The following is a 15,341-nucleotide window of genomic DNA, read 5'->3' as shown; positions in this document are numbered from 1 at the left end:
TATATTTGCTTGATACAAATTTTGGAATTCTTCTTCTAATAACTCTGTATTTATTGTTATTATCTTAAATTTATTTATGCAAATTCTCATTAGCTTCTTGACTATTTTTTTAATGATTCTATTTATTTTTTTAAATTTATTTTTTTAATTATTAAAAACTATTTTTAAAGTCTTTTTAACCAATCTAAGAAAAACGTAAAGAGTTTACGTGATTTATTTTTTAACGAGTTCTTGTTTTGGACAAGATATATAAATATCTTTTTTATTAATTATCATTTTTTCAACTTAAAGAAAGTATAGCAATTTGGACAGATTTGGTTAGTAAGTTTTTAATCAAATTTTTTTTTGCCATAGAGGTTGACTAAGTTGAGAACTGACATTCAGACATTCAGATATTCAGACAGCTTGAAGGAGAGTTTCTCTATGAAGCTTGGAAAAGATACAAAACTATGGTGAGAAAATGTCCTCCAGACATGTTTGCGGATTAGGTACAATTATAGATTTTCTATGATGATTTTACTCCGGCTTAGAGGCTTTATTTGGATAATTTTACAGGAGGTTCTTTGCACATGAAGACCACTAATGAGGCCTTGGATTTGATAGAGATGGTGGCCAATAATCAATACTTGTATTCTTCAAAGAGAACCATGAAGAAAGGTGTCATAGAGTTGGATGTCTTGGATATTATTTTGGCTTAGAACAAAGCTATGTCTCAGCAAATCAACGTCATTACTCAACATTTGGGAGGTATGCAAGTGTCCTATGTAGCTACCCAAGATCTTTCTTTTGACATGAGTGGTGGAGTATCTCAATTTGAAAGCTTTGATTATGAGCAACTCTCTATTGAACAAATTAATTACATGGGTAATTCTTCAAGATTGGTTAATAATGATCCCTTTTCCAAGACATACAATCCGGAATGGAAAAATCACCCAAACTTTGGCTGAAAAAATTAGAATCAAAGGCAGTCCAACTTCAACAACAACAACTTTTCTCAGAATACTTTTAACCATCAACATCAATCCTCTCAACTATACAATTTACCCCCAGCTGCTCAGTATACCTCAGCGTTGGAAGCATCATTAGCAGACTCCAAGACCACTCATAATTTCATGTAGAAAACCAGAGTTTCAATTAGAAACTTGGAGGTTCAGATGGGACAGTTGAGCAAGCAAGTTGCTGAGAGGCCTCTTAATACATTTTCTAGTGATACAATTCCAAATCTGAGAGAGAAATATAAGGCCATTTATGTGATAGGTGAAAAAGAGGTAGATGATCAACTCTCTGGTGATGAGAAGCAGGCTAAAGAAAGTATGAAGGAAGTCAGAGACCTTGAGGAGTCCACTCTCTCTCCCTGCACACACAAAGATCAAACAACCCAAGGCGGAGACCTCAGTGCTTGAATACAAGGATGAACAAATCTCTAAGAACAAATGCTTATGTATGCTGCACTCATGAAGGAACTATTGCCTGAGAAAAGGTTTCTGAAGAGAGGCCAAACAATGGTACTAACCAGAGAGTGTAGCACTATCATTCAGAGGATTTTGTCGAGTAAAAAGCCAGATCAGAAAAGTTTTCAGATCCCCTGTACTATCGAAAACAACACCTTTGAAGGAACATTGTGTGATTTAGGGGCAATCATCAATTTAATGCCGCTTTTTATGATGAAAAAGTTACAAATTCAAGAGGTAAAATCCACAAGAATAGTTCTTGAACTGGCAGATAAATCTATAAGGTAAGCATATAGGGTAGTGCAGAATGTTTTGGTCAAAGTAGGAAAGTTCTTCCTCCCAACAAATTTTGTAATTCTTGACATGGAGAAAGATAAAAATTTCTCCATCATTCTAGTAAGACATTCTTAGCCACTGAAAAATTTAAAAAAGGTGAATTAATCTTGAAAGTGCATGATGAGCACTTGATCTTCCATGTCTTCAAGGTTTCACATCACTCCAATGAAGAGGAAAAGTGCATGAAAACAGTCCACTGATCAATTCCCTCCAGAACCAACTGATGACACTAAATATGAGTTACAATCCAGATCTTCTATGGTGGAAACCAATAATATTTTCCAGCTGTATGGCATCCATTCCAAAGAAGGATACCAAGAAGAAGGTACCTAGAGGTTAGAGAAACAAAAAGATTCTCACCGAAAATTTTTCACCAAAATTGAAAGTGGTGTTGACTCACCATCCAATATTGCCTGCTACAATGAACAAACTTCTCTCTCTTGAGCATTTTGAGTTGATCCATGAAGACAGTGGGAAAAGATTCACGGTCAGATGGGAGGAATTAAAGCAATATGATCAAATTTCCCCTTAATAGCAGGGATGAACCGTCAAGCTAGTGACGTTAAAGAAGCACTTTTGGGAGGCAACCCAATGCCTTCGTATATAGTTATGTTTTATTCTTCACCTTTTATTTATATTAGTTTCATATCTCATAGTTTTTCTTATTTTTAATTGTATTGAGTCATGCATACTGAAAAAAGCAGGAACGGGTGCGGTTGGGATGGAGCTAGAAACTCCATGAAGGAACACTTTGATTCTAGTGGTTGGACGCTAAATGCCGGGACCTGGCATTTGGTGCCAGGAAGCACACAATTCAAGGAGGATTTACTGTCACCCCGGCATCTAGCGCCAACTTTGGGCATCTAGTGCATGGGGTGCTAATTCTTAGGAATTAACCTTACCCTGGTGTCTAGCGTCAGTCTTGGGCATCTAGCACCAGGGTATACGAAAAAAAATTGGGTTAAATGCCAAGGGGTCAGCGTTTAGCACTGAAGGCTTCGCAAAGAGTGAAATTGGTTCAGGAGGGGTGGCGCTAAACGCCCAAAAATGAGCAAACATATAAGTTTGGTGTTGTCGCTTCGCTCTTTTTCTATATTTTCATCAATGGCACCAAAAGGAGGAGAATCTTCTTCAAGAAAGAAAAAGAAAAAGACACCTAAAACCGAAAACTTTAACTCAAACAGGTTCTCCTCTAAGCTACATGGGGAGCACTTTTTTTAGATCACTGACAAGAATATGGTGATCCTGAAGGTTAAGTTTGACCTCAAGCCGGATGAATATCCGAAAATCCGACATGAAATAAAAAGAAGAGGTTGGGAGGTGCTCCGTAATCCGCACATTGAGGTGGGCCAGCTGAAGGTCCAAAAATTTTATGGCGATGCATGGATTACATACAAGGATCTTGCTCGCGAGGTGAATGACAAGAATTACCGCACCTATGTGAGAAGAAAAGTGCTTGATTTTAGCCCGAGAAGCGTTAGAAAAACCTTCCAATTGCTACCTCTTAACCTATTTATGAACACATATGGTGGGAGGATGAGTAAGAACACCTATTTGTTTCTTCCCTGCGAGTTGTTTCCTCCATCGCTCGTCGTTGCTGCTGCTTGCATTGCCTTTTGTCAGCTACGATGCTACCCTTTCTCTTTCATCCAAATATGTCTTCTTCCATTATTTTTTCTTTTTTTTTATATTGTTGACATTTGCTAAATCCTAGCTCTACATTTCTCTGACTCCCGTTTTTAGACTTGAAAAATTAGTATTATTAGTTTACTTGGATGTGACCTTGGTTGAATATTCACTCATAATTATCTAATTGTTTTAATCTTCTAATTTTGTTATATTTATATTTTTTATGGAGACTTTAATAGTTTCAATAAGAATTTTGATAGTAGTACATTGATTGTGTTAATTTATTTATACTGAAAAGTTATGGTTTGTTGTCTGCATATAACTTGACAACTTGTTTTGTTTGATTAGTACAGTCTAATAACTTAAAAGTATAAAAACCCTAACCCGTTTTAGTTTTGAACCCTAACCCTACTTTTCGATTTCGTTTTTAACTCTGAATTTTAATTAGTCATTTAATATTTATTTGGATTGGTCTTGTTAGTGAGGTTGGAGGTGTTGTACGAAATTGACATTTTAGAGTGTAAACATGTGTAATTTAATTACTTTCTTTACTTGGCTCTGTCAATACGTGTTTGTATTTTTTTATTATTATCGATAATAAAATTTATTTTAGTGTTTTTATTCGTTGACATGAAATTCTTTTAAGTAAGTTTTTTATGTGTTGTCTTTTTTTGGACAACTCATCAATTATCCTAATATTAATGCTGCTGTTGAGCTATCTAAACAGGATAATTTTTTATTATTTTTATTAAATCTTTGCTTATTAAATAATTTAGAACTAATAATGTTAGCTTGTGATTTTTCATTATGTGGTGAATTACTTTGTTAGAAGCTTTAAATGATGTGATGGATGATTTTGTTGGAAGTTTTAAATTTTATCTACTTTAAAATTCATTTTAATTTTACTAGCATACAACATCTGTTCGATGAAATTCATTTGATGCACTGATATACAACATTGTGACTTGAACCGAAAGGTTATGGATTCAAATCTTAGATTGGCTGTCTAAATATGTGTTTTTAAATGTTAAGTAGATTATTTTCCCTTGGTTCATTGTAAATTTACCGTTTTAAAGCTTCATTGATTTGGAATCATATGATACTATTGTAATGAAACTCAGAGCAGATGATAGATGTTATATAGCTACAATAAATGCCTTTTTGTTTTGTCAATTTTCAATGCTAAAATACTGAACTAGAAATTCTAAAGGATTTAATTTTTAGGTCGTCTTATCATTTGCAAGTATTATAAATAGTTTGGTATGGTTGATTCTTTACGTAATGTAGTAGTATTAGTATAGCTTTAATCTTTAATACTCATAGGTATTGCTCTTTCGATTTCTGATTTAATTTTATTCCATTTTTGTAATTGAGGGTTTAATTTAATGCATTTTAAATATGATTTTTTAATTTAATTAAATTCTTTTTTTAGTTTTAATAATAAACTTTAATATTTGGATTTATTTATGAATTTTTAACTAAAAATTAAAGATAAATTATTAAGAAATTGTAAAACTTTAAATTTTGTTAATTTAGAAAATATTAAATTTAAATATTTAAAATTATACATTAAATTTTCAACAAAAATTTTTAAGAAAACTAAAATTTAAGTTTATCGTTGGTTAAATATACCGATAACTATTAATTTAATTATTAATAATGAATAATATATTACAATCGGATTTATCAAAAAAAAATCTGACAATAACAAATTCAAAAATTTTGTCAATTAAAATTTTTTTTACTAAATTTATTCTATCTTAAATTATGGTATTTAATGACTTTCTTATAGTGTTTGAGTTTGTTAATCATCAAAATATGAGGCTTGCTACACATACAAGTCTTTTTGACTTACAAGTTTTACAAGTTGCTACACATTAGAGTCTTTTAATGCGTTATTTAGTTTCCAAAGCGCTATACTCACCGTGAATTATGAACGACTTCTCTTCCTCTTCCTCTTCCTCTTCCTCTTCTTCTTTCTTCTTCTTCTTCTCTCACCGTGAATTATGAAAAACTCATCTTCCTCTTCCTCTTCCTCTTCCTCTTCCTCTTCCTCTTCTTCTTCACTCACCGTAGATTATGAACAACTCATCTTCCTCTTCCTCTTCCTCTTCTTCTTCTTCTTCTTCTTCTTCTTCTTCCTCACCGTGAATTATGAACAACTCATCTTCCTCTTCCTCTTCCTCTTCTTCTCCTTCTTCTTCTTCTTCCTCCTCCTCCATGTATTTCTTCGTTATTCTCTTTGCCTTTTCATTAGTTGTTTTATTTGCGTTTATTACTGGTATTCTTGCTTCGTTTTTTTTTTCGATTTTCATGGTTTCTGAAATCAAGCTTTGAAATCGTTTTGAAGATAATGGAACTTCAGAAATACACCCAAACGATTATAGAAAATACACCCAAACGATTATAGAAAATACACCCAAACGATATTTCTTCATTATTCTCTTTGCCTTTTCATTAGTTGTTTTACTTGCATTTATTACTGGTATTCTTGCTTCTTTTTTTTTCGATTTTCATGGTTTCTGAAATCAAACTTTGAAATCGTTTTGAAAATAATAGAACTTCAGAAATACACCCAAACGATTATAGAAAATACACCCAAACGATATTTCTTCGTTATTCTCTTTGCCTTTTCATTAGTTGTTTTACTCGTTTATTACTGGTATTCTTACTTCTTTTTTTTCGATTTTCATGGTTTCTGAAATCAAACTTTGAAATCGTTTTGAAAATGATAGAACTTCAGAAATACACCCAAACGATTATAGAAAATACACCCAAACGATTATAGAAAATACACCCAAAGGACACTTTATGCATAATTCAGAACTCTTTCTCTTTCTCCTCCTCATATTCTGCTGCTTCTTCTTCTTCAAAAATGATTTCAGAGCTTGATATAAAAAAATAATGGAAATCAAGAATAACGAAAAAAGAAAACAAAGAGAAAAGCACGTAAATGAAGAAGGAGAAAGAGAAGGCAAAAAACGAAAGAAAAGAAGAAGAAGAGGAGGAGGAAGAGGAAGAAGAATGTGCAGCAAGAAGAAGAAGACGGTGCAGTGAAATTATGCAGTAACGGTTGAAGAAGGAGAAAGAGAAAGTAAGAAACGAAAGAAAAGAAGAAGAAGAGGAAGAGGAAGAAGAACGTGCAGTAACGTTCAAGCACGCTGATATAATAACTTGTAAAGACTTGTATAAAAAAATGCTTGTATACAGAGAATTTCTCTCAAAATATATTTTGAAATATTGTAGAGCTAATACTTAAATTTTGTTACAAAAGTGCGTTTATAATTAGCCAAAACAATTATAGTGCATTAGATGTGCCACTTGCACAAACAATTTTATTAAACGAACATTAAAAAATAAAATAAATGAAGAATATTGCTGAATTTAATAAACATAGAATATGTTAATACATAATAAATAATTATATTTTATTTTTGTTTAATATAGTTATAATAAATACAGAGCATATAAAATTATAAATCTTTTTATTCACTAAAATTATGCAGTGAAAGATTTATTATATTAAAAATAAATTTATATTATCATGTAAGCTTTAATTACAACATATAAAATATAAAATAATTAAATTTTATATTACTACATAGATAATTAGATTATTTTATATTAAATTTTAACTTGATAGAAGAAAAATAGTGATAACAATAATGTCCTTATTTTCTATTTTTTTTTAAAGTATAAAGGAAAACCAATTTTTTAATGAAAAAAAAAAGCTCTACCTTTCCGTTTCCAGAACCCTTTTAAAGAAATAATTGGAAAAAAGTAAAGAAAGCTCAACCTTGTTTAAAATGTTACACTTGTAATTTTAAAAGGATACACTCCTATAATTGCTCTTGATTGCTGAATACCTTGACAAAATATACTATATCCACTTTTATTAAATTAACAACTAAGATGTCCTAAAAATAATAAAATATTATAAAGTGCCACAAAAACAACAAAAAAAATATTAGTATCTTATAAATGAAAAATAATTTTTGTATTTGACAAATTATTTATGTATTTAATCTAAAATTTTGTAGAAATATTTTTATAATTATTTAGAAATGTCATACAAAAAATGATAAAAATTCGATCTCTAGATTTTTTTATTTTTTAAAAGTATTCTTGACTATTAAAAAAAGAAATACAAAAAAAATATACTTAGCATAAAATTATTAAATTTTAAGGATAAAAATATCAAAAATATTTTTTTCCGTATATGTCTAAAATACTTTTTGAGAATATATATTTAATATTGGATTTTTTTATGATGTTTTAAAATACTTTTGTCTTAACAAAGGTATAAGTATTTTTGTTAGAGTATTCAAAAATTAAGAATAATTTTGGTAACTTATCCTATTTAAAATATTACAAAATATTTCTTATTTATGTGTTAATATATTTTATATTTATTAAAGATCGTTATTAATTATTTTTCTTTTATAATATCTTTTAATTTTTATCTAATAAAATTCAATAATTCATAAAATATTACATATGATACGCATAAAATAAAAAGTGACTTGCCTATTTGATATAATGTTACCTAGCATTACTCTTATTTGATATGAAAACAATGCAAGGAACTCAGAACCTATGAGTGCCTTCAAGCATTCTAATGGCTTGGCTTAACATTATTCTCTCCTCCTCCTGATCTTTTTTATGTTTATTTTTCCTTTATTCGCTACTGCCATTCGCATAAAATAGAAAAGTGACTTGCGTGCGGAACGAGCCTACTACGGCATCAAACAAGAGTTGCAGCCAATCAATGAATTACATCGACATCACTAACTCTTGGTCAAGAATTTGGTTGAGAGTTGCAGCCAACCGTACTCCTGCTTGAGCTAACCTCAAATTGACGATTGGGTACCGTGAAAGGAAGTAATCATCTGCATATAATAACATTTTTGCGATTTCGTGAGAGGAAAATAATAAAGGTGATTGTTATGGTGCTTAAAAAGTGTTTACCTAACTTATCAAAAAGAGTTAAAAATTAATATTTAATTTTAAAAGTATAAAAATAAATAAATATTAAATATTCAAAAATTGCCATAAAAAGTAAGTTAGGTAAAAATTAGATACCAAATTATAAACACTATAGAATTCACCAATAATAAATTATAATAATATATCAAATCAAAACTCCTAGATGCTTGTTTCGATGTCGTTATTTTAGTTAAAAAGATTTTGAATTAAAAAATTGAGATTTTTAGCATCATTTGATAATAGTTTAGTAAAAGTAGAATAGCCTAAAAACATAAAATAAAAAATTTCTTTTTAAAAAAAAAACTACAATTTTTACTTTTTAGAAAAAGATTTTTTTACAAAATAAAAAAGTTTTGTAATAAATAAATTTTAAATTCAAAAGATATGATGCTTACCTTCTAATACTGAACCCTCTTCGGCATCTTTGTATGCCCATTTGCAAGCATCATCCACACTTTCAGACGCATATCTGAAAAACAAGAAAAATATTTCAATTAATTCTATCTTTTAGGGAATAAAAATGGAGTCTTGGCGGAGTTGTATAATTTTCAACAGAAAATTAAATAATTTACATACGTAGTTGGACATGGGATATCCGTAGCACTGCAGTTCTCCCAATCTTCAATTTGATCCGCCCATTCATTCTGTTCGTTATGACCCAAAAACAAAAGTTATTAAAGTAAAATATTAACGAAGTCAATCTACTAAGATTGATGATAAATTGATAACAAAGTTGTAGCATAGAATTGAATACCTTAATGTTCTGTTGAATTGCATTAACGAAGTCAGTAATGTTAGAATCATAGAACCTTTCAACTTCTGTTTCAATTATGCTGTCGTCCCAGATCTGAACAATTAGACATTGGAGAGTGAATAGATCATAGAATTTTATAATTAATTGACTAAAGTCCGAAATCAAAGAGACTCACATGGTGAAGATTTTGCTTCCTTGTGTACCAGTGAACAGTTATATCGTTTCCTCCCCTGTCAGTGGTAAATCCACAATGCAGAGGCTGCAGATTTAGCGTGTACAGAGAATGATTAAGTTTATCAACCATATTGCAAATCCAGATGAAAAAAAAAAATACACGATTCTTATTCTTTTTTAATTAATAAATTGATTTTTTTAATATGTGAAAAAAATGAAACTGAGAGTTAAATTTAAAAGTAAAGATTCACGTAGACTTAGTTCTCAATTATCAATTTCATATGAAAATCACCGATTGTAGGTGTGTGAGTTTCACCTAGGGAAAATATGATGCATACCTGGTGAATGTCTCCCATAAAGTGTGATAGGAAGTAAAGTGCTTGTGTGAGGTTATCTGAATAATGGAGAATTTTTAGTTTCCAAGGAGCTTCATATAATATTAATAATAAGATGATTTACATTTAGATTTTGGGACACTCCCGTAGTCGAGGAGCTGGGTGGTGTAATTTGCAATGGCTGCCACAACACATCTTCCCCTCGTTCCAGTAGCCTGATCCACACAATCTCCTGAAGATATCATATGAGTATTAACTATGAAAAGCACACTATCCTTAAGATCCCGAGATCTGTAATATAATTTCTTTTTAAACATACTCTGGTTGTTGAAGGTGCAAAGGGCGTCAGGAGTATCAGCAAAGTGCAAAGGAGATGACCAAGTGTAGATGAACCTCACATGATCTGCCCACGAACACTTGCTCGACAAATCATTTCCTGCATCCGCCGGCAGCAGCTTCTTCACAGCCGCCGCAGCTCTGCTATTCAGCCGACCCTGTTTAAAATACCAAGTGAAAATGACAATTTTATTCTCCAAAGAAACAAATTAAAATTAAAGGGCAGTAGGTGAGGCACCTGAGCAATCTTACAGACGATGGCATGCCCATCTTCTCCCCATCCTTGTGTACTTGGAAACACAAAAAGGAGTGATGAGACTATACCCACTACTAACTGAATTCTGTAGGAACCCATTGCCTACAGGATAAAAATAAGAGACTACTTTTTGGCTTTCTATATATAGATAGATAGATAGATATATTAACTATATAAGATTATAAGAAATGTTAGACATAAGACAATAACTAAAGTAATTTTATTTAATTTATGTATGGAATAATTATAATTATATATTTAATATATCTAAAATTATATAATTATTTTAGCAATAAATAATAAATATTAATTGAAATAATTTAAAACTATTTGGACTAATTTTTTATTCTGAGTGTGGCAGAGATGAAAATGTTGAGATGGATAAATGCTCATACGCGATTGGATAAAATAAGTAATAAAGATATAAGGGAGAGAGTTGGAGTAGCACCCATTGTGAAAAAGATGGTTGAATTGCATCTCAAGTGGTTTGGACATGTGAGAAGAAGACTGATAGAACATTCAGTCAAGAAAGTGGATGAGATGGAAGATGGACAAATGGCGAAAGGCAGAGGAAGACTTAAGAAGACCATCCATGAGGTGGTCAAACGAGATCTACATGTAAACGATCTCTCTGTAGACATGATATATGACAGAGTACAATAGCGTCGTTTGATTGATTTATGTAGCCGACTAGTGGGACAAGGCTTTGTTATTGTTTGTTTTGTTGTTTGGACTAATTTTTTATTTTCTCCAAAATATTATTCAATTATATAAGAACAATAATTAGGGATATTGGTTGATAGATTTGGAATATACTCATTTCTGAAAATAGTGAGGAAACTAAGAAGTCACCAAAAAATGAGGAAATGATGTAATTTAATATACCTAAATATTATTAATATTATTAGTATATTTCTTCAAAGTAATATTGACTAAAATTGCTAGGAGTAAAAAAATTTAAATTTTCAAATAGAAAGAATTTATGTAAAAAAAATATTTTTCTTCTCAAAATAAAGATTTTTATATTGGGATGAAGTTTTTCTTAGTTTACGCATTCTTCTTTAAGTTTAATATTTTCTATATTATTTTATTTAAATATTACAAAAGTTCAAGATAAACAAAGATAAGTTAAAAAAAACTTAATTGTCAAATTATAAACATGTTTTACTTTTAGATACTATTAAAGTTATAAAAAATAATTTAATACGAATATCTATTTAATTATGCTTCAAAATTAGCTATAAAAACTGGAAATATTTAGTGGTTCTATAAGAATAAAATATAAAATCAATATTATTTAATTAATTAGTAGAGTGGTAGCAAACGATAATGTATACCGGATTGTCAGTCTTTTCCATTTTCATATAACTTTTTCTATTATCAAATCAAATTATTGTTCACTTTGCTATTATTTAAGGATTAAGTATGCTTTTAGTTCTTAAGGTATAAGTCGAAAATTTTATTCATTTTTAACTTTTTTTTCATATAAAATCATCCTTAAGATTCAATTTGGTTTTAAAATTATCCTTTGCAAAAAAAATATATTTTTTAAAGATGATTTTGCCTCTTATAATATTGTTTCTTTATTTCAATCCCGCGAAATCATTTTGTCTTCCTCCCGAAGAACATGTTTTTGTGAGAATGAGTTATGCTAGTGGTTGAAGAGATTTCATTGTTAGGAGCTCTATCGAAGGTGTGGTGCTGCATATATCACTCATCTTCATCGCTGCAGAGAATCGTTGTAGAGGTATGCTTACTTTTCATGTATTGCCTCTTCACCTCAACTATTTCTTGCATTTGGGTGGTTTGAGCTTTACAACATTGTTGCTGCATCTGAGTGATTTTAAGGTTCAATATACAGTACATTGATTGTGTATAAATTTAAGTTTTGATGATGATTTATTTTTTTCTTTTCTATTTGTTTTAGTAATGTATTGTGTTGAATAACAGAATTGTCGGAGTAGAAGATGTGATACTTTAATATGAGGGTGTATCATGGGGATGCATTTGGTTATGAGAATAGGGCATTTAAATATTTGAAGGGGCAAACTATAATTATTGAAGAAATTGATGGCGATCGATGGCCTGTGTTTGAGACCTATGAAAAGTTAAGACAGTTTGGTTACTTGGAGTCCAATATCTTAGCATTATGGTATAAAAATCTCACAGTGGAGAATTCTGAGAATAACTTGAAAATGTTAAAAGGTGACTCAGATGCAATTGAGATGTGCAGAATTGCTCAGATCAGAAGCATGGCAGATTTGTTTGTGGTCCATGATGTTGGAGATGAATAGGAGTTTCCTGAAGTTGGTTATATTGATGTTGGGGGAGTTAATAGGGGTGTTAAAGGTGATGAGGTTAATGTGCTGGTCTTAAGATAGTGGTTTATGAAGGAGAGCACAAAGGAGTATGCATTAGCAGGATGATGAGCCTGTGACTGAAATTGTGGCAGTTGATGATGAGATCGAAACAGAATTTTAGAATGTGGTAACTCGGAAACATAATGAGAATGTTTCAGAAAATATAAAAGGTAAACGACAAAGTGGAGGAGATAGTGATAAAGACAGTGATGATATGGATAATGTGTCATCTAATGAAGAGGGAAACAGTGCACATGACATCCACTTCACTGACAGTAAGAAAGAGTATGAATATGATAGTGAGTTTGAAAAAATTAATTCTGTATCTAAGGTGTCTACTACTGTCAAGGGTAAGGGTGTTGTAACAAGTGGGCTAAGTGATGAAGAAAGGGCAAATAATGATGAACTAGAGGTAGACCATATAATTGATGAATATGAGGTGGAGGCTGATGGTCCTGAGGAGGATGTTAATGGTGGATCAGAATGTCAGGATCAAAGGTTTTCAATACATAAATCTCAAAAAGACATGATTAACTACAAGTGAGAAGTGGGAACACTTTATATTTTTAGGCAAGAATTTAGAATATTGTGAGAGCTTATGCAGTTTAGACAGCAAGAAATATCACGTTCAAGAAGTGTGATTTATTAAAGGTGGGGGCTGTTTGTCAGAAAGAGTACCCCTTTTGGCTTTATGTAAACAGAGTTAGGGAGGAGCCAACATGGCAATTAAGAAGCTTGAACTTACAAAATATTTGCATGAAAATACACACGATTGGCACAATGCATTCCAAAGGGCTAGGAAACCAATTTAAGAAGGTGGAATCTAATCCTAAAATCAAGATAAAAGAGTGATGCCTAGACATCTTTAATAGTTTTTAGTTTTCTTAGATTTTAATCAAAATTTTTATGTTTTCTAGTAAAATTTCAAAACTTATCAAGAATATGGAGTTGTTTTAGTATTATTATATTTTTAGGAGTTTTTGTTCTCAAAGTAATAAAAAATTAAAACTTTTTTTAACAAGAAAACATAAATACAATCTAAAGAAGACCCAACCAGGCCTAAAACATCAAAATCAGGCGCCCAGTATCCAACCATCGCCGGCCAACGTTCCCTCACCAAAGCCCGACGGCCTCTCACCAAAGCTTAGCGCTCCCTTGCTAAATTGGACCAATGTCCGACGGCCTCCTCACTAAAGCCCGGCCTCCCTTTTCCTTGGAAGCACAAATAGGCCAACACCCAAATCCCAGAAGTAACGTCCGGCACTCCAAGCTTCAAAACTCCTAGGATACAATATTTGCCAAGGCCCAATTTCAATAAAACACTCTTAAGAAGCCTTAATCTCATCAGAAAATTCAAGATTCAAGAGATTAGCTAGCATTAATTCTTTCTAAAAAGATAAGATTTGGTTGTTAGAATTTATTTCTATATTAGATTTGAATTATTGTTAAGATTTGAATTCAAATAGGTGGTTATCTTATCATTCCTAAAGATAAGATTAGAGTTAGTTGAATTTGAATTTTAGATAGAACTTAGGATATAAATAAGTGAACAAGGTTCACAAGAGAGACAATCCAAGGGGATCTAGAATCACCATACATACATCCATCTCATATCTTAGTTTTCTTTCTTTATATCTCTCCAAAATACATCATAAGCCTCTAAAGGCAAGTCTTCAAAACAAGTGCATAATATAAGTGTTTTTAAAAGAAGGAGAGAGTCTAAAATTAAAGCAGAATAAAATGTCTTCTTCTCTATCCTTCCAGATAAACCTCCCATTCACTGAGAAGCATTAGGACCTGCATCTAAAAAGTAATAATTTTCAAAACGGGTGAGAGCATCATCCCTTACGGGGTTCTCAGCGGGGCAATAATTATAAATAGAGACTATGTAAAACCACATAAACCTGCTAGACAATCCTAATCTCTAATCACACAAAGTTCAAGCCTAGGGTTCTTACTAATCCGATCAAGGTAGATAAACTAAATCTCAACAATATTAGTGATCTTTAAATCTCAATTTCTCCTTATACAAATCATCATCTCTCTCAATATCATAGATCTTCAACTCATTTAATAATTCAATATTAAAATTTAGTTTCAATATTATCAACTCATTCTCAGTTTTTTTCCTCCACAATTCTCAATCATCACCTCTCATCAAGAACAACTCTTAGCGTCACCACCGTCAGCATAAGTGATCTCTCAGTTGTGCAAATACATACAAGACAATATAAAAAATACACAAATAGAGATAACAGATAAAACAATTAGAATATAGGTACAATTATTCAAATAGGCAAGTCAAATACAAGATGCACACCCAAACAAAACACACAAATGCAAATGATGTATGCCTACTCTATGGCCAATGAGCTCATCTATCGGTTATACAGCCAAACCCGACATGTTAGGTAGCTAACTCTGGACAGTCCCTCGGTGCACGCATCCCCAAGTTCAAACTTGTATTCATTGATCAATGTCCATAGGGGAACATTTGGGAAGGTATAAGTGCCCGGCCACATCTTGCGACGGATAGTCAACAAAGTCTCAATTCTGATCGGGAGCAAGCGGAAAAAAACCACCATCCTTGTATATTATCCCGAAAGCTGAAATATCGACTGGGAGCAAGAGGGACAAAACCACAATCATTGCATCTATCCCATAAGCTCAAATACCGACTGGGAGCAAGTGGGACAAAACCACAATCCTTGCATCTACCCCAGA

The 15,341-nt window shown here is 31.5% G+C and overlaps 1 protein-coding gene across 1 annotated transcript; it reads right to left on the bottom strand.

The window, feature by feature from the left end:
- Positions 1–7,892: 7,892 nt before the first annotated feature.
- LOC130982015 (endonuclease 2-like) lies at positions 7,893–10,430 on the bottom strand. The gene is made up of 9 exons (XM_057905831.1): positions 10,240–10,430; positions 9,985–10,159; positions 9,790–9,897; positions 9,669–9,724; positions 9,332–9,415; positions 9,157–9,249; positions 8,979–9,046; positions 8,798–8,871; positions 7,893–8,305 (listed from the first exon to the last, which is right to left on the bottom strand). Exons 1-9 carry the CDS (start codon positions 10,354–10,356, stop codon positions 8,190–8,192), a joined length of 891 nt encoding a protein of 296 aa, XP_057761814.1. The 5' UTR covers positions 10,357–10,430; the 3' UTR covers positions 7,893–8,189.
- Between the last annotated feature and the right edge of the window lie 4,911 nt (positions 10,431–15,341).

This window comes from Arachis stenosperma, chromosome 5 (assembly GCF_014773155.1).
Source record: "Arachis stenosperma cultivar V10309 chromosome 5, arast.V10309.gnm1.PFL2, whole genome shotgun sequence".
Classification (NCBI taxonomy): Eukaryota; Viridiplantae; Streptophyta; class Magnoliopsida; order Fabales; family Fabaceae; genus Arachis; species Arachis stenosperma.
The sequence above is the reverse complement of the archived record's forward strand: the minus strand, read 5'-3'. Positions and strand labels throughout refer to the sequence as shown.

Excerpts from the sequence above, each read along its gene's own strand:
- LOC130982015 (XM_057905831.1), bottom strand. The coding sequence starts at position 10,356 with ATGGGTTCCTACAGAATTCAGTTAGTAGTGGGTATAGTCTCATCACTC. Across the intron at positions 9,898-9,984 it reads TTGCACCTTCAACAACCAGA|GAGATTGTGTGGATCAGGCT; the intron begins GTATGTTTAAAA and ends TGATATCTTCAG. Across the intron at positions 9,416-9,668 it reads TTATGGGAGACATTCACCAG|CCTCTGCATTGTGGATTTAC; the intron begins GTATGCATCATA and ends CTAAATCTGCAG.